Source organism: Stegostoma tigrinum, chromosome 23, assembly GCF_030684315.1.
Source record: "Stegostoma tigrinum isolate sSteTig4 chromosome 23, sSteTig4.hap1, whole genome shotgun sequence".
Taxonomy (NCBI): Eukaryota; Metazoa; Chordata; class Chondrichthyes; order Orectolobiformes; family Stegostomatidae; genus Stegostoma; species Stegostoma tigrinum.
The window spans coordinates 54,816,455-54,841,750 of NC_081376.1; the positions used below are offsets into that span (position 1 = coordinate 54,816,455).

At 44.7% G+C, this 25,296-nt stretch overlaps 1 protein-coding gene across 3 annotated transcripts in view; it reads right to left on the reverse strand.

Moving 5' to 3' along the window:
* The window catches only part of LOC125462435 (transmembrane channel-like protein 7), a 103,148-nt gene extending 82,533 nt beyond the window's left edge, over positions 1 to 20,615 (reverse strand). For all 3 annotated transcript variants that reach the window (XM_059654204.1, XM_059654205.1, XM_059654203.1), the window contains exons 1-2: positions 20,411 to 20,615; positions 14,421 to 14,643 (exon numbers count right to left, since the gene is read on the reverse strand). In XM_059654204.1, the coding sequence (XP_059510187.1) occupies positions 14,421 to 14,643; positions 20,411 to 20,453 (266 nt within the window). In that variant the 5' untranslated portion in view covers positions 20,454 to 20,615. The remainder of the gene's footprint in view (positions 1 to 14,420; positions 14,644 to 20,410) is intronic.
* Positions 20,616 to 25,296: the final 4,681 nt, after the last annotated feature.

The following is a 25,296-nucleotide window of genomic DNA, read 5'->3' on the forward strand; positions in this document are numbered from 1 at the left end:
TTGGAGACACATGGCGGACCCGCAAGGCTGAAAGCCAAGTGAATAACATATTTGGAGTTGTAGTCACACACCAGCTCATCGAACTCGAAGAAAGAGGAGGACGGCTGTCCACCAGACAGTCCGGAAAGAACAGGCAGAGGAATGCAGTCAGAGCCAAGCTTCTGGCACCAGGTCATTGAATATGGAAACAGACCCTTCAGTCCAACTCATTCATACTAATTGACATCCTAAATTAATTTAGTCCCATTTACCAGCACTTGGGCCATATTCCTCTAAACCCTTTCTATTCTTATTCCCATCTAGATGTGTTTTAAATGTTGTAATTGTACCAGCCTCCATTGCCTCTTCTAGCAGCTTATTCCATACACGCACACCCTCTGTATGAAAAAGTTGCTCCTTTGGTCCCTTTTATATCTTTTCCCTCTCACCTTAAACCAAAGCTCCATAGTTTTAGACTCCCCTACCTTGGGGGAAAAAACCTTGGCTATTCACCTTATCCATGCCCCTCATGATTTTAAAAAACTCTGTATGGTCATCTCACAGCCTCTGATGCTCCAGGGAAAATGGCCCCAGCCTATTCAGTCTCTCCCTCTAGCTCAAACCCTTCAACCTTGGCAACATCCTTGTGAATCTTTTCTGAACCCTTTCAAGTTTAACAACATCTTTCTTATAGCAAGGAGACCAGAAGTGAATGGAGTATTCCAAAAGTGGCCTAACCAATTTCCTGTACATGACATCCCAAGTCCTATACACTACACTAACCAATAAAGCTAAGTGTACCAAATGCTTTCTTCACCACCCTGTCCTCTTGTGACTCATCTTCTAAGGAACTCAAATCTGAACCCCAAGACCTCTTGGTTCAGCAACATTCCCCACAACACTTCCATTAACTGTATAAATCCTGACATCTCACATTTATCTGAATCAAACTCCACCTGCCACTCCTCGGTCCATTGGCCCAACAAGGTCCTGTTGTACGCTGAGATAACCTTCTTCACTGTCCATTGCATCACCAATATTAGTGTCATATGCAAATTTACTAATCATTCCCTATATTCACATCCAAATCATTTATATAAATGACAAAAAGCAGTGGACGCAGCACCAGTCATTGTGGCACATCGTTGGTCACAGGCCTCCAGTCCAAAAAACAATCTTCCACAACCATGCTCTGTCTCCTATCTTCAAGCCAATTTTGTATTTAAATGGCTACCTTTCCCTGGATTCCATGTGATCTAATGTTGCTAACCAGTCTAACATGCAGAACCTTGTCAATGACTTGCTGAAGTCCACCACTCTGCCTTTATCAATCTTCTTTGTCACCTCTTCAAAAAACGCAAGCAAGTTAGCAAGCACAAAGTCATATCCCTAATCAGTCCTTTCCTTTCAAATACATGCAAATCTTATCCCTCAAATCTCCTCCAACAACTTACCCACCATTGACATCAGGCTCACTGGTCTATAGCTCCCTGGCATTTCCTTGCCAACTTTCTTAGATGCTGGCACCACATTAGCCACCTTTCATTTTTCTGGAAAGTCATCCGTGGCTATCAATGATACAAATATCTCAGGAAAGCGCACAGCTATCACTTCCCTAGCTTCCCACAAAGTTCTGGAATATATCTGTTCCGGTCCAGGGATTTATCCACATCTGTGTGTTTTAAGACTCCAGCCCGTGCTCCTATTTTACGTGAACACTTTTCAAGATATCACTGTTTATTTTTCCAAGTTCTCTAGTCTTCTATATCCTTCTCTACAGTGAATACTGAAGCAAAATACTTGTTTAGTATCTCACGCATCTCCTGCAGTTCCACACAAAGACACCCTTATTGATCTTTAAGAGGCCCTATTATCTCCCTAGTCACTCTTTTACCCTCATGTATATGTGGAATCTCTGATTCTCCTCAACTCTATTATAGGAAAGATGTGGATGCTTTGGAGAGGGTTCAGAGGAGGTTTACCAGGATGCTGCCTGGACTGGAGGGCTTATCTTATGAAGAGAGGTTGACTGAGCTCGGGCTTTTTTCATTAGAGAAAAGGAGGAGGAGAGGGGGCCTAATTGAGGTATACAAGATAATGAGAGGCACAGATAGAGTTGATAGCCAGAGACTACTTCCCAAGGCAGAAATGGCTAACACGAGGGGTCATAGTTTTAAGCTGGTTGGAGGAAAGTATAGAGGGGATGTCAGAGGTGGGTTCTTTGACACAGAGAATGGAATGCGTTGCCAGCAGCAGTTGTGGAAGCAAGGTCATTGGGGTCATTTAAGAGACTGCTGGACATGCATATGGTCACAGAAATTTGAGGGTGCATACATGAGGATCAATGGTCGGCACAACATCGTGGGCTGAAGGGCCTGTTCTGTGCTGTACTGTTCTATGTTCTATTTGCCAAAGAGATCTCTTGTCCCATTTTTGCTTTCCTGATTTCAGTTGCGCATACTCCTACTACACTTATACTGCTCGACTGATTCACTCAATCTCAGCTGTCTATACCTGTCATATGCTTCCTTCATTTTATCAACCAAACCCTCAATTTCTCTACACCTCCAGCATTTTCTACACCTACCAGCTTTGCCATTCACACTAACTGCCTCTGGACTCTCATTATCCAGTTATCAATAGAACATAGAACTGTACAGCACAGGAGAAGGTCCTTCAGCCCAAAATGTTGTGCTGAACATGATGCCAAATAAAACTAATCCCTTCTGCCTGCCATTGGTCCATATCCCTCCATTCCTTGCATATTCATGTGCTTATCTAAAAGTCTTTTAAATGCTCCTATCATATCTGCCTCCACCACTACTTCTGGCAGCACTCCAGACTCTTAAACTCTCTGTGCAAAAAACTTGCCATTCACATCTCCCCTGAACATCCCCCCTCTAACCATAAATGCATGTTCCCTCACATTAGATATTTCAACTCCGGGAAAAAGAAGACGACCGTCAATCCTCTCGATGCATCTCATAATTTTAAAGGACTTTTTCAACTCTCCTCTCAGCCTGCGCTGTTCAAGGGAAAACACCTAAGGTTTTCTAGCCTCTTCTTTTAGCTCTTACCCTTTAATCCACGTAGCAGCCTGGTAAACCTCTTCTGCACCCTCCCCAAAGCCTACATATCCTTCCTGTAATGTGGCAACAAGAATTGAACCCAATATTCTAAGTGTGGCCTCACCAAAATCTTATAAATGTGCAACATGACATCCGGACTTTTGTACTCAATCCCCAACCAATAGAGGCAAGCATGCCACTTCAGCTTCTTTACCACCCTATCTACTTGTGTGGCCACATTCAGGGAGCTATGGACTTGAACCCCAAGATCCTTCCATACATCAACGCTGTTCAGAGTCCTGCCATTAACTGTATACTTTTTCTTAACATTTGATCATGCAAAGTGCAGTACCTCACACTTACCTGGATTAAACTCCATCTGTCATAATAAGGGGTAGGCCATTTAGAACAGCGTTGAGGAAAAACTTCTTCACCCAGAGAGTGGTGGATATATGGAATGTTCTGCCCCAGAAGGCAGTGGAGGCCAAGTCTCTGGATACTTGTAAGAAAGAGATGGATAGAGCTCTTAAAGATAGTGGAATCAAGGGTTATGGGGTTAAGGCAGAAGCAGGACACTGACTGTGGATGATCAGCCATGATCATAATGAATGGTGGTGCTGGCTCGAAGGGCTGAATAGCCTACTCCAGTACCTATTGTCGATTTCTCTGCCAATATCTGCAACTGATCTATATCCTGCTGTATCCTTTGACAACCTTCCACGCAATCCACAACTCCACCAATCTTTGCAATGTCTATAAACCTACTAACCTACCCATCTACATTTTCATCCAAGTCATTTACATGTATCACAAACAGCAGAGGTCATGTTACCCCAGCCTGAAAAACAGTCAACCAACAATACCCTCTGTCTTCAATGAGCAAGCCAATTCTGAATCCATGGCAATTCTTTAGTCAGGAGAGCAGACTTTTCTGCAGCGTCACTCCAAGTTGGTATGTTGCCTCCCTGATACCAGGGTCAAGAACATCACTGAATGGTTGCAAGACATCCTGAAAGGGGAGGGTGATGATTTAGAGGTCATGGTGCATACTGGTACAATAGAACATAGAACATAGAACATTACAGCACAGTACAGGCCCTTCAGCCCTCGATGTCGTGCCGACCTGTCATACCGATCTCCAGCCCATCTAACCTACACTATTCCATGTACGTCCATATGCTTATCCAATGACGACTTAAATGTACCTAAAGTTGGCAAATCTACTACCGTTGCAGGCAAAGCGTTCCATTCCCTTACTACTCTCCGAGTAAAGAAATCACCTCTGACATCTGTCCGAGATCTTTCACCCGTCAATTTGAAGCTATGCCCCCTCGTGCTTGCCGTCACCATCCTAGGAAAAAGGCTCTCCCTATCCACCCTATCTAACCCTCTGATTATTTTATATGTTTCAATTAAGTCACCCTCAACCTTCTTCTCTCTCATGAAAACAGCCTTAAGTCCCTCAGCCTTTCCTCGTAAGACCTTCCCTCCATACCAGGCAACATCCTAGTAAATCTCCTCTGCACCCTTTCCAAAGCTTCCACATCCTTCTTATAATGCGGTGACCAGAACTGTACACAATACTCCAAGTGCGGCCACACCAGAGTTTTGTACAGCTGCAGCATAACCTCTTGGTTCCGGAACTCAATCCCTCTATTAATAAAAGCTAAAACACTGTATGCCTTCTTAACAGCCCTGTCAACCTGGGTGGCAACTTTCAAGGATCTGTGTACATGGGCACCGAGATCTCTCTGCTCATCTGCACTACCAAGAAGTGTGAAGATAGATAAGTCCCCTGGGCTGGATGGGATTTATCCTAGGATCCTCTGGGAAGCCAGGGAGGAGATTGCCGAACCTTTGGCATTGATCTTTAACTCGTCATTGTCTATTACCATTAGCCCAGTACTTTGCCTTCCGGTTACTCCTACCAAAGTGAATCACCTCACACTTGTCTGCATTAAACTCCATTTGCCACCTCTCAGCCCAGCTCTGCAACTTATCTATGTCTCTCTGCAACCTACAGCATACTTCGTCACTATCCACAACTCCATCGACCTTAGTGTCACCTGCAAATGTACTAACCCATCCTTCAACGCCCTCATCCAAGTCATTTATAAAAATGACAAACAGCAGTGGACCCAACACCGACCCTTGCAGTACACCACTAGTAACTGGTCTCCAGGATGAACATTTCCCATCAACTACCACCCTCTGTTTTCTTTCAGCAAGTCAATTTCTGATCCAAACTGCTATATCTCCCACAATTCCATGCCTCTGCATTTTGTACAATAGCCTACTGTGGGGAACCTTATCGAACACCTTGCTGAAATCCATATACACCACATCAACCGGTTTACTCTCATCTACCTGTTTGGTCACCTTCTCAAAGAACTCAATAAGGTTTGTGAGGCACGATCTTCCCTGAACAAAACCGTGCTGACTATCCCTAATCAATTTATTCTTTTCTCGATGGTTATAATTCCTATCCCTTACAACATTTCCAACACTTAACCAACAACTGAGGTAAGGCTCACAGGTCTATAATTACCAGAGTTGTCTCTACTCCCCTTCTTGAACAGGGGAACCACATTTGCTATCCTCCAGTCGTCTGGCACTATTCCTGTAGACAATGACGAGTTAAAGATCAATGCCAAAGGTTCGGCAATCTCCTCCCTGGCTTCCCAGAGGATCCTAGGATAAATCCCATCCAGCCCAGGGGACTTATCTATCTTCACACTCTGTAGGATTTCTAATACCTCTTCCTTGTGAACCTCAATCCCATCTCGTCTAGTTGCCTGTATCTCAGTATTCTCTTCGACAACATTGTCATTTGCTAGAGTGAATACTGTTGAAAAATATTCATTTAGTGCTTCCCCTATCTCCTCTGACTCCACAAACAACTTCCCACTACTATCCTTGATTAACCTAATCTTACTTTCGTCATTCTTTTATTCCTTAAATACCTATAGAAAGCCTTAGGGTTTACCCTGATCCTGTCCGCCAACAACTTCTCATGTCTCCTCCTGGCTCTTCTGAGCTCTCTCTTTAGGAATGATATGAACAAAGTAAGTACTGAGATCTTGCATCAAGAATTGAGAGAGTTAGGCAGTTGATTAAAAAGCAGGAACTCAACATCTATAATCTCTGGATTACTCCCGGTGCCACGTGCTAGCAAGTTTAGAAATAGGAAAATAGGACAGATGAATGAGTGTTTAAAGTGTTGATGTAAGAAGGATGGTTTTAAACTCCTGGATCACTAGTACTGTTTTTTGGGGAAGATGGGACATCTACAAATCGGATGGTCTACACCTGAAACACATTGCAACCTGCATCTTTGTGGTGAGAAAACAAAAACAGAAATTGCTGGAAAAGCTCAGTAGGTCTGGCTGCATCTGTGGACAGAAAGCAGAGATTCATATGCGATGTGTGCTCACAGATACAGAAAAAAACAGTACTAATCAAAGACAAGGTGTTGTGCTGAATGAACACAGCAGGCCAAGCAGCATTTTCGGAGCAGGAAAGCTGACATTTCGGGCCTAGACCCTTTCAGGGCCCAAAACATCAGCTTTCCTGCTCCGAAAATGCTGCTTGGCCTGCTGTGTTCATCCAGCTCTACACCTTGTTGTCTCGGATTCTCCAGCATCTGCAGTTCCTATTATCTTCAGTACAAATCAAAGGACTGAACTACAACCACAGAGATGCTGAGAAAACGGACTTCCTAGCAGCATTAGAATCCACACTCAGAAACAATTGACTACATGAAGAAACACAACGAACGATCTGACAGACCATTTGCCCCTACTGACAAGGGGAACATAAACAAACACACTTAACAAAGAGGAAATGGATGCCCTGAAGAACCTCAAAAAGGATAAAAACATCATTGTTCCTGCTGATAAAGACAGAATGACTGTGGTAATGAACAAAACGGACTATGTACAAAAAGCCAAAGAACTATTTGCAGATATGCAAACCTATCAATAGATGGCGTGGGACCGCATACTATAGCTAACAAACAGAATAGCCAATACACCACAGAGCCTACACAAAACAAGACAGATAACGAAAACAGAATTAAAAAGGATGAAACCAGAAGGCAACAACACTCCAAGATTCAACGGACTGCTCAAGGTCCACAAGTCTGACATACTCCTCAGACCAATTGTGGCTCTCCCAGGAACCCTATCACATAAATTAGCAAAGGAACGACAACAAAAGCTTAAACATCTAATTAGTACGACAAGACTCTCCATATAATCAACACAACAATTCCTGGACAATAAGCTGTATTAGTACAGATTTCAGCACTAGTGAAGAACGATTCTGTATTACAAGTAATTAGACTTTAGTTGCAAATACACAAATACTGACATTGGCATATAATGCGAATCACTAAAACTCTAATCTCCTTATAAACACCCCATAGTACCCATAAACAAACAAAGAGAGAAAACGGACTATGGGCAGAGATAAACAAAAACGGTAAGTCAGTTCAATGGTCTTTGCTTTCTCGTTCTGATGCTGACATAATCCTTCATGAGCTGGTCAGATCTCTTGTTTAGTTGTCTTTATCTGGATGCTTCCACTGGCTTGTGATAAGTACAGATTGGCTTGCTCACTTGGAGAACATCTGTTCTTTCAAAAGTCACAGTTCACAGCAACTACTTCAAGGATGGCAACTGACTTTATTCAAGTGCAAAAGGAGTTTTTTTTACTGCAGAGAACAAGCAGCTGCTGCTAGGAAGAAGGTTTTGTGTTTTTCTTTCATTGTCTTTGTAACTTGTTTCCAGGTCTAATCAAAAACACTTGTAAACAACTCCTAGATTCCTGATCAGGAGCACATTGCAGGACACAAAGCCACACAAAAATAAGAGGCCACAATAGAGTCATACAGCATGGAAACAGACACTTTGGTAAAACTAGTCCATGCCAACCACGTTCCCAAAACAAACCAGTCCCACTTGCCTGCATTTGGCTCATATCCCTCCAAACCTTTCCTATTCATGTACTTATCCAAATGTCTTTTAAATGTTGTAACTGTACCCACATCCACCACTTCCTCTGGCAGTTCATCCTGCTTATGAATCACTCTTTTAATCTATAACTATAGATACTTACAATTTCAGCTGGCTCAGAAATAGCATGTTTTTTTTCTATTAATTTGTAAGATGTGAACATCACTGACTGGCCAGCATTTATTGCCTGTCCCTATTCATTTTTGGTAAGCTGATGGTGTGCTGCCTTCTTGAACTGCTGCAGTCCACATGACCCACAATGTCGTTACGCAGGGAATTCCAGGATTTTGACCCAGTGACACGGAAGGAATGGCAATATATTTCCAAGCCAGATGTGTGGGGAACCATCTATCTGCAGCCCCTATCCTTCTAGATGGAAGTGGTTACAGGTTTGGAAAGTGCTATGTTAAGGATCTTTGGTGAATTTCTGCAGTGCATTTGAACAAGGGCTGCTTCAGAACCTAAGAAGTCATGAATGGTGCTGAACATTATGTAATCAGTGAATATCCCTATTTCTGACCTTAAAATGGAGGAAAGGTCATTGATGAAGCAGTAGATGATGTTTTGGTCTGGGACATTACCGTGAGGAACTCTTGCAGAGACATGCTGGAGCTGAAATGACTCGCCTCCAACAACCGCAACTAAGTTCCCATGTGCCAGATTTGACTCCAACATGTTGAGAGAGTTTTCCCTCTGATTCCATTTGACTCTCTGCATCACCACTTCTGCTATTACCGTACAGTGTTAGATACAAACCCCCATCAACAGCCCATAGGACAGCATGGGACAGCAGAACACAACGGCCGCAAAATAGTAAAGGTAATGATTAATGACGCACATAAATGGCTCCACAGATATGACAGGGAAATTATGCACCAACAAACCCTATTCCTAGACACAACCAACCTAGAGTAGACAACAGACTTAGAAAGGGCCAGTTAACATCAGTCAATAAATAACAAGAACCAAGAAACGACAGATCCTGCAAGAAAAACTAGCCAAACTAACCCATCAAAATGACAACCAAAGATCTGACACTTGGGTAAGAAACCACTCAGACAGGAAATTAACAGACACAGAGAAAGCTGTTGTAATACATGGATTCAACTACAACCACAATTATACTAATGGGACAGAGTTCCCAGCCACAACTGACTAATAGCAGAAGCGGTGATGCGGAGACTTGAAAGCATAGCCCTTCCGCAGATCCAACCTAAACTATGGCTCCAATAAATGGCCGACACTTTTGTCATCAAACGGTCTAAACTAGAAGAGACACACAAACTTATAAGCAACACTCTCACCTGCATCAAATTCACTGGGAAATAAGAAAAGAACGAACAGCTCCCATTCCTGGATGTCATGGTAGAACGCAGGGCATATGGGGAGTTTCTGGCAAAGGAGGTCTTGGACGACGGCACAAGGGAGTGGCTGGACCGGCCGATATCCCTGGACGAGCTGACCAGAGCCCTCAAGTCCTTGGAGAGGAATAAGACTCCCGGGAGCGACGGCTTACTGGTCGAGGTGTATTCCGCTCTGTGGGACCTGGTCGGCCAGGACCTGCTGGAGGTGTACGATAGTGCGCTTCGGGCAGGGGAAATGAGCAAGTCCATGAGGAGGGGCATCATCACCCTCATTTACAAGAGGAAGGGGGAGAGGGAAGAAATTAAGAATTGGCATCCCATTTCATTATTGAACGTGGACTACAAAATCCTGGTCAAGGTCATAGCCAACCGGGTCAGGTCTGTCCTGGAGTCGGTGATTCACCCTGACCGAACCTGTGCTGTGCCGGGCAGGAAGATCGTTGAGGGCCTCGCGCTCATCAGGGATACGATCACCTATGTGCAAGACAGGAGGATGGACACCTGCCTCATCAGCCTGGACCAGGAGAAGGCCTTCGACAGGGTCTCTCATGCTTACATGAGGGACGTCCTCTCCAAATTGGGGTTCGGGGAGGGCATCTGCAATTGGATCCAGCTGCTCTACACCAACGTCGTTAGCGCAGTCTCAATCAACGGGTGGGAATCGGACAGTTTTCCCGTAAGATCTGGAGTCAGGCAGGGCTGCCCGCTCTCTCCTGCCTTGTTTGTGTGCTGTATGGAGCCCTTCGCCACATCCATCAGGAAAGACGTGAGCCTGAAGGGCGTGACTATCCCAGGCAGCGGAGGCCTTCAGGTCAAGACCTCCCTGTACATGGACGACGTCGTCGTCTTCTGCACCGATCGTTGGTCGGTGTTGGACATCTGCAGCCAGTTTGAACTGGCCTTGGGTGCCAAAGTCAATAGGGCAAGAGCGAGGCCATGTTCTTCGGGAACTGGGATGACTGTTCCTTCATCCCCTTCACCGTCAGGACAGACTACCTGAAGGTGCTGGGTGTTTGGTTTGGTGGAGCTGGGGCATGCACTAAGACTTGGGAGGAGCGTATCACCAAACTGAAGCAGAAGCTGGGCAGGTGGACTCTCCGGTCCCTCTCCATCGCAGGTAAGAACCTGGTTGTCAGGTGCGAGGGGCTTTCGGTACTGTTGTATGTGGCGCAGGCCTGGCCTATTCCCTGGACCTGCGCTGCTGTGGTCACCCGGGTGATCTTCCACTTCATTTGGGGGTCGAGGATGGACCAGGTCCGCAGAGACACCATGTACAAAGACCTGGAAAACAGGGGAAAGGATGTACCGAACGCCACCTTCGCCCTGATGGCTACCTTTGTGTGTGGCTGCATCAAGCTGTGCGTAGATCCTCAGTATGCAAACACCAAGTGTCACTACTTACTGAGGTTCTACCTATCCCCGGTGTTGCGAAGGATGGGCCTGACCTCGCTGGCGCGGAACACTCCGAGTAGTTGGACCGTCCCGTACCACCTGTCCTTCGTGGAGAAATTTTTGAAACGAAATACCTTTGACCACAAGGCCGTCAGGCAGTGGTCAGCACGTAGTATCCTCAAGACCCTTCGGGAAAAGGAGAGGGTGGATCCCGTCATGTGGTTCCCCACACAGACTGCCAAAGTCGTTTGGCAGAATGCCTCATCGCCAGAACTTTCAAACAAGCACAAGGACATTGCTTGGCTGGCGGTGAGAGAGGCTCTGCCAGTAAGATCCTTTATGCACGCCCGGAATCTCTGCGCCACCACACGCTGTTCTCGTGGCAGCTGCGGGGGCGACGAGACTGTTGATCACCCCTTCTGGAGTGTGCCTATGCGCAGGAGGTCTGGAGGGGGATGCCGTGGTATTTGTCGAGGTTCATCCCGAGCAGCTCCGTGACACGGGACTCCGTGCACTACGGGCTGTTTCCCAGGACGCACACCGAGACCAACATCAACTGCGCTTGGAGGACCATCAATGCGGTGAAAGACGCTCTTTGGTCTGCCGCAACTTGCTGGTCTTCCAGCTGAAAGAACTGACCCCGACCGAGTGTTGCAGACTGGTGCACTCCAAGGTCCAGGACTACGTGCTGAGGGATGCGCTAAAGCTTGGGGCAGCCGTTGCCAAGGCGCGGTGGGGAAAGACCACTGTATGAAACCCCTGTCCAGAATAGAAAAAAGGGCCCTATCTGGTAACTAGGCCCAGCTGGCACCTTCCCTAACTGGACAGGGGGCCAACTGGGACTGTGTGGGGTGACGACTGCCGGGGTATTTTCTTTGCTTTGTTTCTTTTCTTCTTTGTTTGTTTTCTTCCTTTAGTTGGTGTACGTACCCCCTGGGTAACCCGGAGTGGCTTGCAGGACTGGGTAGGTATATAAATGTTTTATTTTTTGTACATTCTTTGAATAAAGTATGTTGTTTCAAATAAAAACAAGTGACGAAACGTCTGAAGACGAACCTTCCAGCTCAGCGAGCAAACTCACATCCAGAGCCTCAACCTGAGCTACAAATCTTCTCAAAATTCACGAATGCGACTCCTCCACCTCTTTTGCTACCTCCTCTGTCTATCTAACACATCAATATCACAGAACATTAAACTGCCAATCCTTTCCCTCTTTCAACCATGTTTTTGCGATAGCAACTGCATAATTGCATGCATAATCCAGGCTCCAAGTTCATCCATCTTGCCTGTTACACTTCTTGCATTGAGGCAAATACAGTCCAAGCTTCCAGTTCCACTGAGCACAGGAACCTCCTCCTGACTGCTCTTTCTGTTAGGAATATTTGCCTTAGTCTGTAGGTCTTCCCCGGGCTCTATACTTACTGATCTGCTAGCAGAAGGATGTTGTGATACTTGAAAGAGTTCAGAAAAGATTTACAAGGATAATGCTATGCCAAGGTTGGAGGGTTTAAGCTACAGGGAGATGCTGAACAGGCTGGGGCTATTTTCTCTGGAGTGTCGGAGGCTCAGGGATGACCTTATGGAAGTTTATAAAATCATGAAAGACATGGATAGGGTGAATAACCAAGGTGTGAGGCCAGGGGTATGAGAGTCCCAATCTAGACGGCATAAACTTAAGGTGAGAGGGGAAAGATTTAAAAGAGGCCTAAGAAGCAACATTTTCATGCAGAGAGTGATGTGTGTATGGAATGAACTCCCAGAGGAAGTGGTGGAGGTTGGTACAATTACAATATTTGAAAGATATCTGGATGGGTATTTGAATAGGAAGGGGTTAGAGGGATATGGGCTATATACTGGCAAACGGGACTAGATTTATTTAGGCTATCTGGTCAGCATAGACGGGCTGGACCAAAGGATCTGTTTCCATGCTGTACAGTTCTATGACTCTTTGATCTGCTGCTCTGGTTCCCATCTTACTAGTTTAGACCCTCTTACATGGCACTATCAAACCCCATTGCCAGGATATTAGTGCCCTTCCAGTTTAGGTGCAGAGGAAGATACAGGAAGAAATATGTAGATTCTGGAAAGATATGAAAATATCAGGAATAGTAGGAACTGCCTAGTAGGAACTCTGATGCTTCTTGGCTTGCTGTATTCATCTAACTCTACACCTTGTTATCTCAAAATATCAGAAATGTTGTGGTGGGTGATTTTAACTTCCCTGTATTGACTGGGGCTCCCCTTACACCAGGGTTTTGGATGGGGAACAGTTTTTCATCTATGTTATCTATCTAGACTTCCAAAATGGCCTTCGATATGGTGCCTCACGGGAGGCTGCTGAGCAAGGGGAGGGCCCATGGTGTTCAAGGTGAGCTACTGGCTTGGATTGAGGATTGGCTGTCTGACAGAAGGCAGAGAGTTGGGATGAAAGGCTTTTTTTCGGAACGGCAACCGGTGACAAGTGGTGTCCCGCAGGGTTCAGTGTTGGAGCCGCAGCTGTTCACCTTTTACATTAATGATCTGGACGAAGGGACTGGGGGCATTCTGGCGAAGTTCGCCGATGATACAAAGATAGGTGGACAGGCAGGTAGTACTGAAGAGGTGGGGAAGCTGCAGAAAGATTTAGATAGTTTAGGAGAGTGGTCCAGGAAATGGCTGATGAAATTCAATGTGAGTAAATGTGAGGTTTTGCACTTTGGAAAAAAGAATACAGGCATGGACTATTTTCTAAATGGTGAGAAAATTTGCAAAGCAGAAGTACAAAGGGATCTGGGAGTGTTGGTCCAGGATTCTCTAAAGGTCAACTTGCACGTAGAGTCCGTAATTAAGAAAGCGAATGTAATGTTGTTGTTTATCTCAAGAGGGTTGGAATATAAAAGCAGCGATGTGCTTCTGAGGCTTTATAAAGCTCTAGTTAGGCCCCATTTAGAATACTGTGTCCCACACCTCAGGAAGGACATACTAGCCCCGGAGCGTGTCCAGCGGAGATTCACACGGATGATCCCTGGAATGGTAGGATTAACGTATGATGAACGGCTAAGGATCCTGGGATTGTACTCATTAGAGTTTGGAAGGTTGAAGGGAGATCTAATAGAAACTTACAAGATAATGTATGGTTTAGAAGGGGTGGCGCTAGGAAGTCGTTTCCGTTAGGCGGGGAGACTAGGACCCGTGGGCACAGCCTTAAAATTACAGGGGGTAAATTTAAAACTGAAATGAGACGACATTTCTTCAGCCAGAGAGTGGTGGTCTTGTGGAATTCATTGCCATGGAGTGCAGTGGAGGCCGGGACGTTGGACACCTTCAAGGCAGAGAACGACAAATTCTTGATCTCAGAAGGAATCAAAGGCTACGGGGATAGTGCAGGAAAGCGGAGTTGAAATGCCCATCAGCCATGATTTAAACGGCGGAGTGGGCTTGATGAGCCGAATGGCCTCACTTCCATTCCTATGTCTTATGGTCTTAAAGGGTATCCTTCTTGTCCCACCTTCTCTATTATGCTTCACTTCAGTGCATCAACTAACAGCATGTCCATTAACTAATTAGTGCTTCATCAATATTCAAAAACAATGCGTTCCATGCAACAATATAGACAGTCTAACCTGATTCGCTTCTTCTCTTCAATGCTAACAGGCATTTCTCGTAATGGCCCAATGTTCTGTTCTAACTCATCTGAACCAGTTCTTCTGTGAGTTAGTGAAGTAAACAAATAGCTGGGGGCCGTGTTTCTGCGTTTGGTTGAACCTTTACCAGCTGAAGTCCTTCGAATTAGCGACTGATAACTGGGCAATTCATGTAAGAGTGGGTTGAGAGAAAGGAAGAAGCCTGCAATGAAGGTAAAACAAAACACATTAGGAAATAAATTTTAAAAATCAAAAAGACAATTTAGTAATGCCAATGAGTTATTTGTTCAAAGTGAAACACCAGTTAAGTAGATTTTATTCTTATTAAAGATTGTAAAGGTTGCTTTAATGTTGGATGCTCAAGTTTGCCACAGAAAACTTGCCAATTCCAGGTTCAAAGAATCCAACATACACAAATATTAAGCAGTTTAAGAAAACTTCTAAAACATTCCCTTCATTCAGAGGCACATTTCACCAGAGTTGACAGTCCTTTTGCATCTCACCTGTCAGTGAGCTTACAAAATACCAGCAAAACAAAAAAACCTGGAAAAGCTGAAAATCCAGCTCGAGTCAGGGTTCTGAAGAAGGGCCACTGTACCTGAAATGTTAACTTTGCTTTCTTACCACAGATGTGAACAGTTGGGATGATTTTTTCTGGTTTTTGTTTCTGACTATCAGTAAGCTATTTCATCACATGGCTGAGGAGATTAGAGGGGAAGAAGAAACATAGCATAGAGAGCATCTGACTTGGCTAAGCTTGCAATGTGCATTTCCAATAATGCTTACCGGATTTTCTTTTCATATTTGTCAAGGGGATATCAGCATTGTTCTGTATGCCAGCATTCACTGATCATCACTGTCTCTGAGAAGGTGGCACTGAGCAACTTTCTCGAACTGCAGCAGCCCATGTGGTGCAGGTGCAGGTATACCATCCAGAGAGTTCTGGAACTTTGACCAATCAACAGTGAGGAAACACTGATACACTTCCGAGTCAAGATTGTGCGTGATTTGGTGGGAAAATGGTGGGTTGTGTTGATCCCATGTATCGCTGCCCTTGACTTTCTGGGTAGTAGCGGCCACGGTTTTAGAAGGTACTGTCTAAGGAGCCTTGGTGAATTTTTATATTACATCTTGTATATGGGGTGCACTGCTGCTACTGAGCATCAGTGGATAAGCAAGTGACTGCTGAAGTTGGTAGATGGGGTGCCAATTAAGTAGGCTGCCTGGTCCTAGATGGTGTTAACCATTTTAGAAACATAGAAAATAGAAGGAGTAGGCCATTTGTTCCTTCAAGCTTGCTCTGCCATTCATTATGATCAAGCTTTGATTAGGAGCAGTACAGGCAGATCACAGCAAGCAAAGAATGTACAGATCAAAAAGTCTTAGAGGCAGACAGGTTACATTATTTGAGGCTAGACTCTTTTCAACAGTCTGATAAAAGCCAGCAAGAAGCTGTTCCTGAATCTGCTCGTGCATGTTTTCAGGCTTCTATATCTTCTGCCTGACGGAAGAAGTTGTAGGAGGTCATTACTTGGGTGCAATGGGTCTTTGATTATGTTGGCCACTTTTCTGCGGCAGCGAGCTGTGTAAATAGAGTCCATGGATAGACGGTTGGCTTCCACGATGGTACGGGCCATGCACATCACCTTCTGCAGTTTCTTACGGTCCTGGGCGGGGCAGTTGCCATACCATGCTGTTATGCACTCAAACAATATGCTTTCACGAACCGCCTGAGGAACAGGAGATGTTGTTGTGCCTTCTTGACTGTCACATCTACATGGGAAGTCCAGGACAAGTTGTCTATTATCATTACCCTAAGGAACTTGATGCTGTTCACTGTCTAAAGCTCAATTCTATTGATGTAAATGGGGACGTGTTCTCTTTTCCTTCTGAAGTCGATGATCAGTTCTTTAGTTCTGCCAACTTTGAGAGAGATTGTTTTCATTGCACCATATCACCAAACCCTCTATCTCCCTTCTGTATTTTGACTCGTCAACTTTCCTGCTCCTGATGCTGCCTGGCCTGCTGTGTTCCTCCAACTCCACACTGACTCCAGCATCTGCAGATCTTACTGTCTCTGAACTACTCAGCTGCCTTGCAGAGGATGGGTGAATGCCAGGTGGCCTACTCTATGGCATCCTCCATGAGGATCAATTGGCGTAAACGTGCATAACTTCTAGACAGTCCGTGGCAGACAGACCCCTGCCAGAGGAGCTCTGGTGTCCCGTAGAGGAATTCTGGCCAGCGAACTGGCAAGAGTTGGAAACAAAGGTGACTGTTCTCCTAGGGCACTGGACAGGACTGCTCCAAGTGTTGCCTTAAAGGACGCAAGTGTCAGTCATAAACCAACTAATCACTGTCATGTTGTGATTCCAGCTGGTCACTTTGGTTCCATTTTGGAATTTGTCATAAACATCCAGAAAAAGCTTGTCAAGTTTTTCTGGAACAAAAGGCAACATTGGGTCAGGTGCTGGTATGCCTCCACATCCAGTTTGCAATTTTCCACCTTCAGACCCAATGATACCATTATGTTCAGCTTTCCCAAAGGTGATGCGCTCTGATGAAATACTTCTTACAGGCATTTGGCTTCAACTATGACATGCAGCTCCTGTTTACATAGTGATCCCGCTCTCTGATCTTTTTCCAGGAATTGCCTGTCTTTTAATTGGGCTGGATCAAAGTAGGGGGCATTGTTGGTTCAGAGCTCTTCCCCTACAGAAGTGGCAGCTCTCCAAAGGGAGCAGCTGCTCAGGAACAAGTTCTTTCCCCAGTGTGGGTTATGCTGACCAAGACAGGAGAGAGCACAGGATACTGGCAAACAGAGTCAAGGCATGCTGGATGGTGGAGGAACTGTCTGGGCGACACTACTGCAGTTGGTCAAGAGGGCATTGGTCAGCAGCCAGTTTGCGATCAGAGCCATCCACAGACTTACAGACAAGGTGCTCAACTCCGACATCTCATGTAACGAGGTCGGCGGGGGGGAAACAAAAATAATCGAGGTGGCTCAGACATGTGGTGGGCTTCCAGATGAACTGACCCCTTTCTTTCTGTAACTTGACACTCGCTTCGCACGATGGGCTCTCTGTCATGACACAGTGCCCGACAATCTGAGCAGTCTCAAGGAAATCCTTCCAGTGCCCCTTCAAACATAGAGGTGTTATTTGTACAGGCTGATGCTGCACACACACCACTGCTACGCCTTCACTCAGACATACCTCTGCATGCCATTTTGCCTTCCAGTAGCGAAGATCCCCACTGGAGTGTCCTCTATTAAAGGGGTCCTCCCTTCTTACATCAGGGATCTACAGTGGAGAGTGCTGCACTCAATGGTCCCGTGCAACTGTAGTCTGAATAAATTCATGGGGTGCCAGACCATGTACACATTCTGTGATCTGGAGGAGGTGGTTTTCCAAGTACATGTTGAGTGTGTCCATTTCCAGCCCCCTTTCAGTTTATTGAAGGGACTGCTGTCTAAATTTTGGGTCCGCTTCAGCTGCACACTCTAAATGCACTATTCAGTCTTTTAAAATGAGTAAATTTCCTCCACGCTGTCTCCATCAAACACCCCCAGGACAGGCACAGCACGAGGATAGGTACAGAGTTAAGCTCTCTCTCTACTCCTTTAACCAAGAAGTAAATGGCATGTATATTCCCCTCCACACCATCCCCATCAAACACTCTTGGGATAGGGCAAGTACAAAGTGAACTTTCCTCTAATCATTTGATCTCAAAGTAGCCTAAAAACAAAAGCCCCCTCAGCTCTGCCCCCTTCAATCCCTCCCAGGACAGGGACAATAAGGGGCTAAAATACAGAGGAAAATTTTCTCTACTCGTTCAAACTGAAAATGAAGTTCCTCTCACACCGACCCCATGGTTTTTTGTGCAGGGAGGGGCGGATAAGTCTGAAGGCCTTCTCATAACTCTACTCCTGGGCCTGGCCAAGAAGGCTATTAACAGGTCCAGGCAGCAGAGGGGCTTGTCATTCCAGACTGTCTGCCCCTCTTTTGTGGTTATGTCTGTGCTCAAGTGTCCCTGGAGAGGAAGCACATGGTGCTCACTGGCACAATTGAGGCCTTTCAAAACCAATGGGTAGCGCAGGGACTTGAGTGTATCATCAGCCTCTAAAATCATGTTTTAAGTTAATAAGTTTCTGTTCTGTTGTATAAGTTTCCATTCAACTTTTTGAATTTGTGTTTTGGTTCTGCTATGGTGTCCCATCAGGAGCTGTTTTATTTTCCCCTATTATCATTTTGGACTCCCTGAAAGAACCAAGGGAACTTTTATTTTAAGCCCTACTGCCCCTGCTTAGAAATGATTCACGGGGTCGGTGTGAGAGGAACTTCATTTTCAGTTTGAACGAGTAGAGAGAATTTTCCTCTGTATTTTAACCCCTTATTGTCCCTGTCCTGGGAGGGGTTGAAGGGAGCAGAGCTGAGGGGGCTTTTGTTTTTAGGCTACTTTGAGATCAAACGATTCGAGGAAAGTTCACTTTGTACTTGCCCTATCCCAAGAGTGTTTGATGGGGATGGTGTGGAGGGGAATATACATGCCATTTACTTCTTGGTTAAAGGAGTAGAGAGAGAGCGCTTAACTCTGTATCTATCCTCGTGCTGTGCCTGTCCTGGGGGTGTTTGATGGAGACAGCGTGGAGGAAATTTACTCATTTTAAAAGACTGAATAGTGCATTTAGAGTCAGTAGGCACATGGTAAAAATTTTCATGCACAAAGCTTCATCAGAGGTTGCACTGAGGATGTTATGTAGCATGGTAACAAAACGTCTGCAGAACAAAACAGCTCGACGAGCCAACCAACCTCAGTAATGTAGAAAACTTTTTGCCGTCGTACTTGTGTTAAAAGTTGCTCCACATCTCCAAGTTCACCGTAAAAGTCATGCTGAGACACTCAACATGTAATTCTCAAAGGGACATGATTTTGCAGTAATTAAACAACAGATAAACTCTGAACATGTCAAAACGTGTTTAAGCTGGTCTGTTCCTGTCTAAGTAAAATTTCATCACCATATTAAGTTTTATTTACTTCCAAACTTGGCACTGAAAATTAACATTAGTAAAAGTGTCATTTTCAGAGATTTAGGAGAAAAATGTTCGTGTTTCAATCACACGTTTTATTCCATTTCTTTATTTCACTTTCTGCGTAGATTTAGCATGAAATAAGACATTTAATGTCACTTTCAGCATGGGAACAAATTGAATAATCTGATTCACTCCAGTTCCAGATCCCCTAACTCGGATCAAAAACAGAGTTCTGAGGAGGGGTCATTGGACCTGAAACGTTAACTCGGATTTTTTCCTTCACGGATACTGCCAGACCTACTGAGCTTTTCCAGCAACTTCTGTTTTGGTTGCTGATTTACAGTTATCTGCAGTTCGTTCGGTTTTTATTGAGTGTTTGCCGGAGTAGGGTGTTGCTGTGTTTTGACTCTGAGCATGTTCCAGTGTAAAACTCGCCCGAAACTCTGAACAAGTATCGGTGAGCTGTTCATCATCACCAACCACAAAAATCTGCCTTTTCACTGATTTAACTTCCTTCCTGTTCTTTAAAAGTAAACCGAGGCAGTATCATTATAGACTGAAGATCGAACAGCCCGACGACCAGTAAAAACAGTTCTAAAACTAGGGAAAAGCTGAATTTAATGAGATAAGACAGGAAGTGGAGTCGGTGCAGCTACTTATTGATAATAGACAGTTTGACGGTGAGGTTAAAATTATTTTTGCCGGTTGTTTTAGGAATACAGCTCCCTGGGACGGACCCCCCACCCCCCCGGCGCTCCCAAGGAGAGGTGTTGAGCGGAGTGCCCCGGGATGTTAAAGCCGCTGCTGCCTTCCAGCGGCGCCGAGACCCCGGGCCGGGCCGGGACAGCCGTTAGGCGGCAGCAATCCAGAACCTTCTGCGGCTCGAGCGCGGGAGCCGCCATGGCCCCTCACTAACTCATTCACTCCCTCACTCACCGCCAGTCTTGCTCCTCGATGGGCTGGGTTTCTCCAACTGCATGTCGCCGCCGCCGCTCCCGGTGTGTGTATGTGTCCGGTAAGTGACGCTCCTTCTCCTCCTGTTCCTGAAGCCGCGGGCTTTCTCTCAGCTCCGTCACTCTCTCGGTGACGCCTCACGAGCAGCGCCTCGGGCATCAGCCGCTGCCCAGACGCTGCGAGCCGGCCAACCCTCCCCCAGAAACCTAACCCAAACCCAAACCCTTCACACAGGCTTCCAATACACGCAGGATCCTGAAATACAGGCATCAAATACTCGCATGATCCTGAAAATACAGGCTTCCAATACACACAGGGTCCTGAAATACAGGCTTGAAATATATACAGGATCCTGAAGCGCAGGCTTCAAATACCAACAGGATCCTGAAATACGGGCTTATTATACATAAGCTCCTGAAACACAAACTTTTAATATATGCTGGATTCTAATATATGACTGAAACACAGTCTTCTAATATACACAGGATCTTGAAACATCTGTTTGTAATATACTCAGGCTTCAATTATACACAGGATCCTGATACACAGGCTTCCAATATACACAGGATCCAGAAACATGCGCTTCTTTATGGGCAGCACGGTGGCCCAGAGGTTAGCACTGTGGACCCGGGTTCGATTCCTGCTTCGGGCAAACTGTCTGCGTGAAGTTTGCACGTTTTCCCCTGTGTCTGTGTGGGTTTCCTCCGGGTGCTCCGGTTTCCTCCCACAGACCAAAGATGTGCACGTTAGGTGGATTGGCCATGCTAAATTGCCCATAGTGTTCAGGGGTATGCGGGTTATAGGGGGTTGGGTCTGGGTGGGATGCTTCAAAGGGCGGTGTGGACTTGTTGGGCCGAAGGGCCTGTTTCCACACTGTAGGGAATCTAATCTTAACATCTAATCTAATATACACAGGATGCTGAAATACAGGCTTTAATACACAGAGGATCCTGAAACAGCCTTCTAAAATACACAGGATCCTGAAGCATGGGCTTCTAATATAGAAGAACCAGAAATGCAGGCTTCCAATGCACAGGGTCCTGCTAACCACAGGCTTCTATCTGAAACATGGGCCTCCAACACATACGTTTCTGCTGAAAACATGCCCTCCAGAAACACAGGCTTCTACTGATATATAAGCTTTTGCACAGAGTTCAAAGACACACACTGCTTTTAAAGTACTGGCTTCTGCTCAAACACAACCCTCTAACACTCAAAGAGTCCAACAAAGACTTCCAACAAAGAAGCTTCTGAAACACATGGCTCAAGCACAAACCATCCTGTGAAAGACAGGCATCTGCTAAACACAGGCTTCCAAAATGCAGGATCCTCCAAACACAGGCTTCTGCTAAAACAGAGATTTCCGGTACACAGATTTCTGCTCTTGCACAATCTTCCAATACATGGGCCTCTGCTGAAAACAGCCTTTCAACAAGCTTCTGCAGAAATATGGGTTTCTGCTGACACACCGACTTCGAAATCACATGTTTTCTGAAACAAAATCTTCTGCTAAATTTGCCAAAATGTCGCTTGCTCACTCACATTGTGTTCTACTGAAACATGTTGAAAAAGATTTGGATTTACATAGTGCTTTTCAGCAGCAACAGACTTCTCAAAGCACTTTACATCTGATGTGATACTTTTGACATGTACTGGCTGCTAATATCATCACAACAAATACCCACAAACTGAGACATAGTTATCATATTATTCATAAAGAAATAAAGACTGAGTATTATGGGAATGATTATCCAGACATCATGTTTTGCTCCTGCAATTTAGTCAATGGCCAACTAACGATGTGTCAGCCTCTCTCTCTCTCTAGCAGCCACATCAAGAGCAACAAGAAATACATTCAACGAAGTTCCTGCATTTTGAGTCAAAATTAATCATTTCTAACTTATGGAAATTAGAACATATAACATGGTGGCAGTGGATATCTGTGACTAAAACAAAATTAGAAATTAATTGAATGCTGTGGTAAATTAGAAAATCAATCTGAAATATGACCATAAAGGGAGAAATTAAGCAAATTGTTTGAAAGCTAAATGGCTGGCATGACAACAAACACACAGTTCTCGCTTGTGATGAACTGGGTGGGTGACAGTGCTGTAGAACCATTTGAGAAGTTTAAGCAAATGTGTGGACTGAGATTGAATAGTTTTTTTAAAAGGCACTAGTAATGGGAAAAGAATCAGTTTATATCCTTTTGTGAGCAGGAAAGGTGAATTTCCATTTGTTAAATAACAGAGCTAAGTGAAAACAACAGCAGAAACTAGTCAAAATTTACAAAAAAATTCAGCAAGCATCTTCAACTTCTGTCAAAGTGTTAGATTCACTGATGAGTTCCAAACCTGAGGCAAGAACCAGGTGAAGATAACAAAGTGTGAAGGTGGATGAACACAGCAGGCCAAGCAGCATCTCAGGAGCACAAAAGCTGACATTTCGATGAAGGGTCGAGGCCCGAAATGTCAGCTTTTGTGCTCCTGAGTTGCTGCTGGGCCTGCTGTGTTCATCCAGCTTCACACTTTGTTATCTTGGATTCTCCAGCATCTGCAGTTCCCATTATCACTCACGCAAGAACCATGTGAGTCTGTTGACAATTTCCTAACAAGACTGAAAAGTACAGCCAGAATGAAAGCTATTAATTCAGTCCATATGTGACTCTGCACACCCTGAGATACAAAAATAATTGATTGGAAAGAACATGCTCACAATATTGCACGCTTTTCACACTGCCAGAGCGAATGAAGCCACAAGTAAATCATAATGACGCTGACTAACTACCCAAGCAACTAGCTTTCAGTTACGCTGAGAGAAAGTCAGCAGGGTTGATGGAATGAAAAAACAGCAAAAGAAAGCACTCTATCAAGAGAAATATCCAAGTATTACGGATGACCATGTGAATTCATAGACCGAAATAAATATCCCACATATGGATCAAACTTCAGTGCTTGTGGAATACCCAACCATTGGGCAAAGGTATTCAGAACAAAGAAAATAAATAGTAAACAAATGATCAGAGACAGATTGACATTCTGAGAAGCAAAAAGAACCAAGACATCCATTTCCTGGATCATGTGTTGAGAACACCATATGGACTTGGCAACCACAAAACTGCATATACTGTGCGGTTGTAACTGTTTCCAAAGAGAAAAGAAATCGCACAACTAGTCAGATCAAAAAAGCGTGAGAAACAAGTAGACAATCACAAGTCTGAAGCTGAAGCCTGAAGCTAGAGCGCAGAGTAACATCATCCCACTCTGACACTACCAAAAGATCTTTCCTGAAAATTTGATATCAGTTTCCAAGGAAAGGTGTCCTGAAGCTGAGCAACATAATGCTAACAGTGTACACGGAACTGAGATTCAACAACTAGCAGCCCAAATCAGTGGGACACGGAGAGGAGAAATGATACTAACAACAGGAGATATTTTCAGATAAATCTGTGTAAGAGCAACAGGATGAATTCAAGAAGCAAATAGGGAGAGTACAGGGCCAATGTGTTCCAATAGAGGTAAAGAGTGGAACCAACAAATCCTGTAAATTCTGGATAACAAGGGACGTACAGGATGGACAAAGCCAAAAAGGGAGGTTTGTTACAGATATACGGAGCTCAAAACAGTAGAAACCCAAGAGAACAGCAGAATGTACAAGGGGAAACTTATCAAGGAAATTAGGAAAGCACAAATAGGGCATGAAAATATAATGGCAGGTAAAATAAAGGAAAATCCTATGTTACTTCAGAAGTGCATTAAAGATAAACGGATAACTAAGGAAAGAGTAGAGCCCATTAAGGATGACATTGATAATTTATGTGCAGCTGGAGGACATAGTCTTCTAAATGCTTTGTATCAGTGTTCAACAGTCAGAGGGATGAGATAGGTGTAGAAATCAGAGAAAAGAACGGTGATATACTTACAGAAATTAGGAGACACACAAAGGCTTTTGAATGGTTTGGCAGGCTTATAAGTAGATACATCTCCAGGGCTGGATGAAATGTTTTCCAGGCTGTTGACTAAGGTAAAGGAAGAAAATTCCTTTCTAGCTACAGGAGAGGTATCAAAGTTGAGGAGGACAGCCAATGCGGTACCATTATTAAAGAAGGGAGTAAAGGGATAAACCAGGAAAATACAATCCAGTGGCGTGGAAAACCATTCAAAGCAATTGTGAGGGATAGAATTAATCTGCACATGGAGACACAGGGATTGATTGAGAACACTCAGCTTGACTTTGTTAAGGGGAGATCATGTCTGACCAACATGATTTAATTTTGAGAAGGAGTGATCAGGCGTGTTGATGAGGGCAATGCATTTGACATTTTCTGCTTGGACTTCAGCAAGGCTTTTAACAAGGCCCAGCACAAGAAACTAACAGCCAAGGTAAGAGCCATGGGATTCAAGGAAATTTGGCTAATTTGATCCAGAATTGGCTAGTGGCTTCAAGATCCAGGAGGTGAGATAATGTGCTCACCAGCACCTTTTCAAGGGTAAGTAGGGCTGGGCAATAAATGCTAGGCCAGCCAATGACACCCATGTCCCATGAATACATTAAAAATAAGAACATAAAACATAAGAAAAAGGAGCGGGCATAGGCCATCTGGCCCCTCGAGCCTGCACGGCCATCCAATAAGATCATGGCTGATTTTTTTGTGGACTCGGCTCCACTCACCCACCCTTAATCCCTGTACTTCAAAAATCTATCTAACGTTGCCTTAAAAGCATTCAACAAGTTAGCCTCAATAGCTTCACTTGGCAGGCAGTTCCACAGATTCACAACCCCTTGGGTGAAGAAATTCCTCCTCAACTTAGTCCTACATCTGCTCCCCCTTATTTTGAGGCTAATGCTTCCACCCACCAGTGGAAACA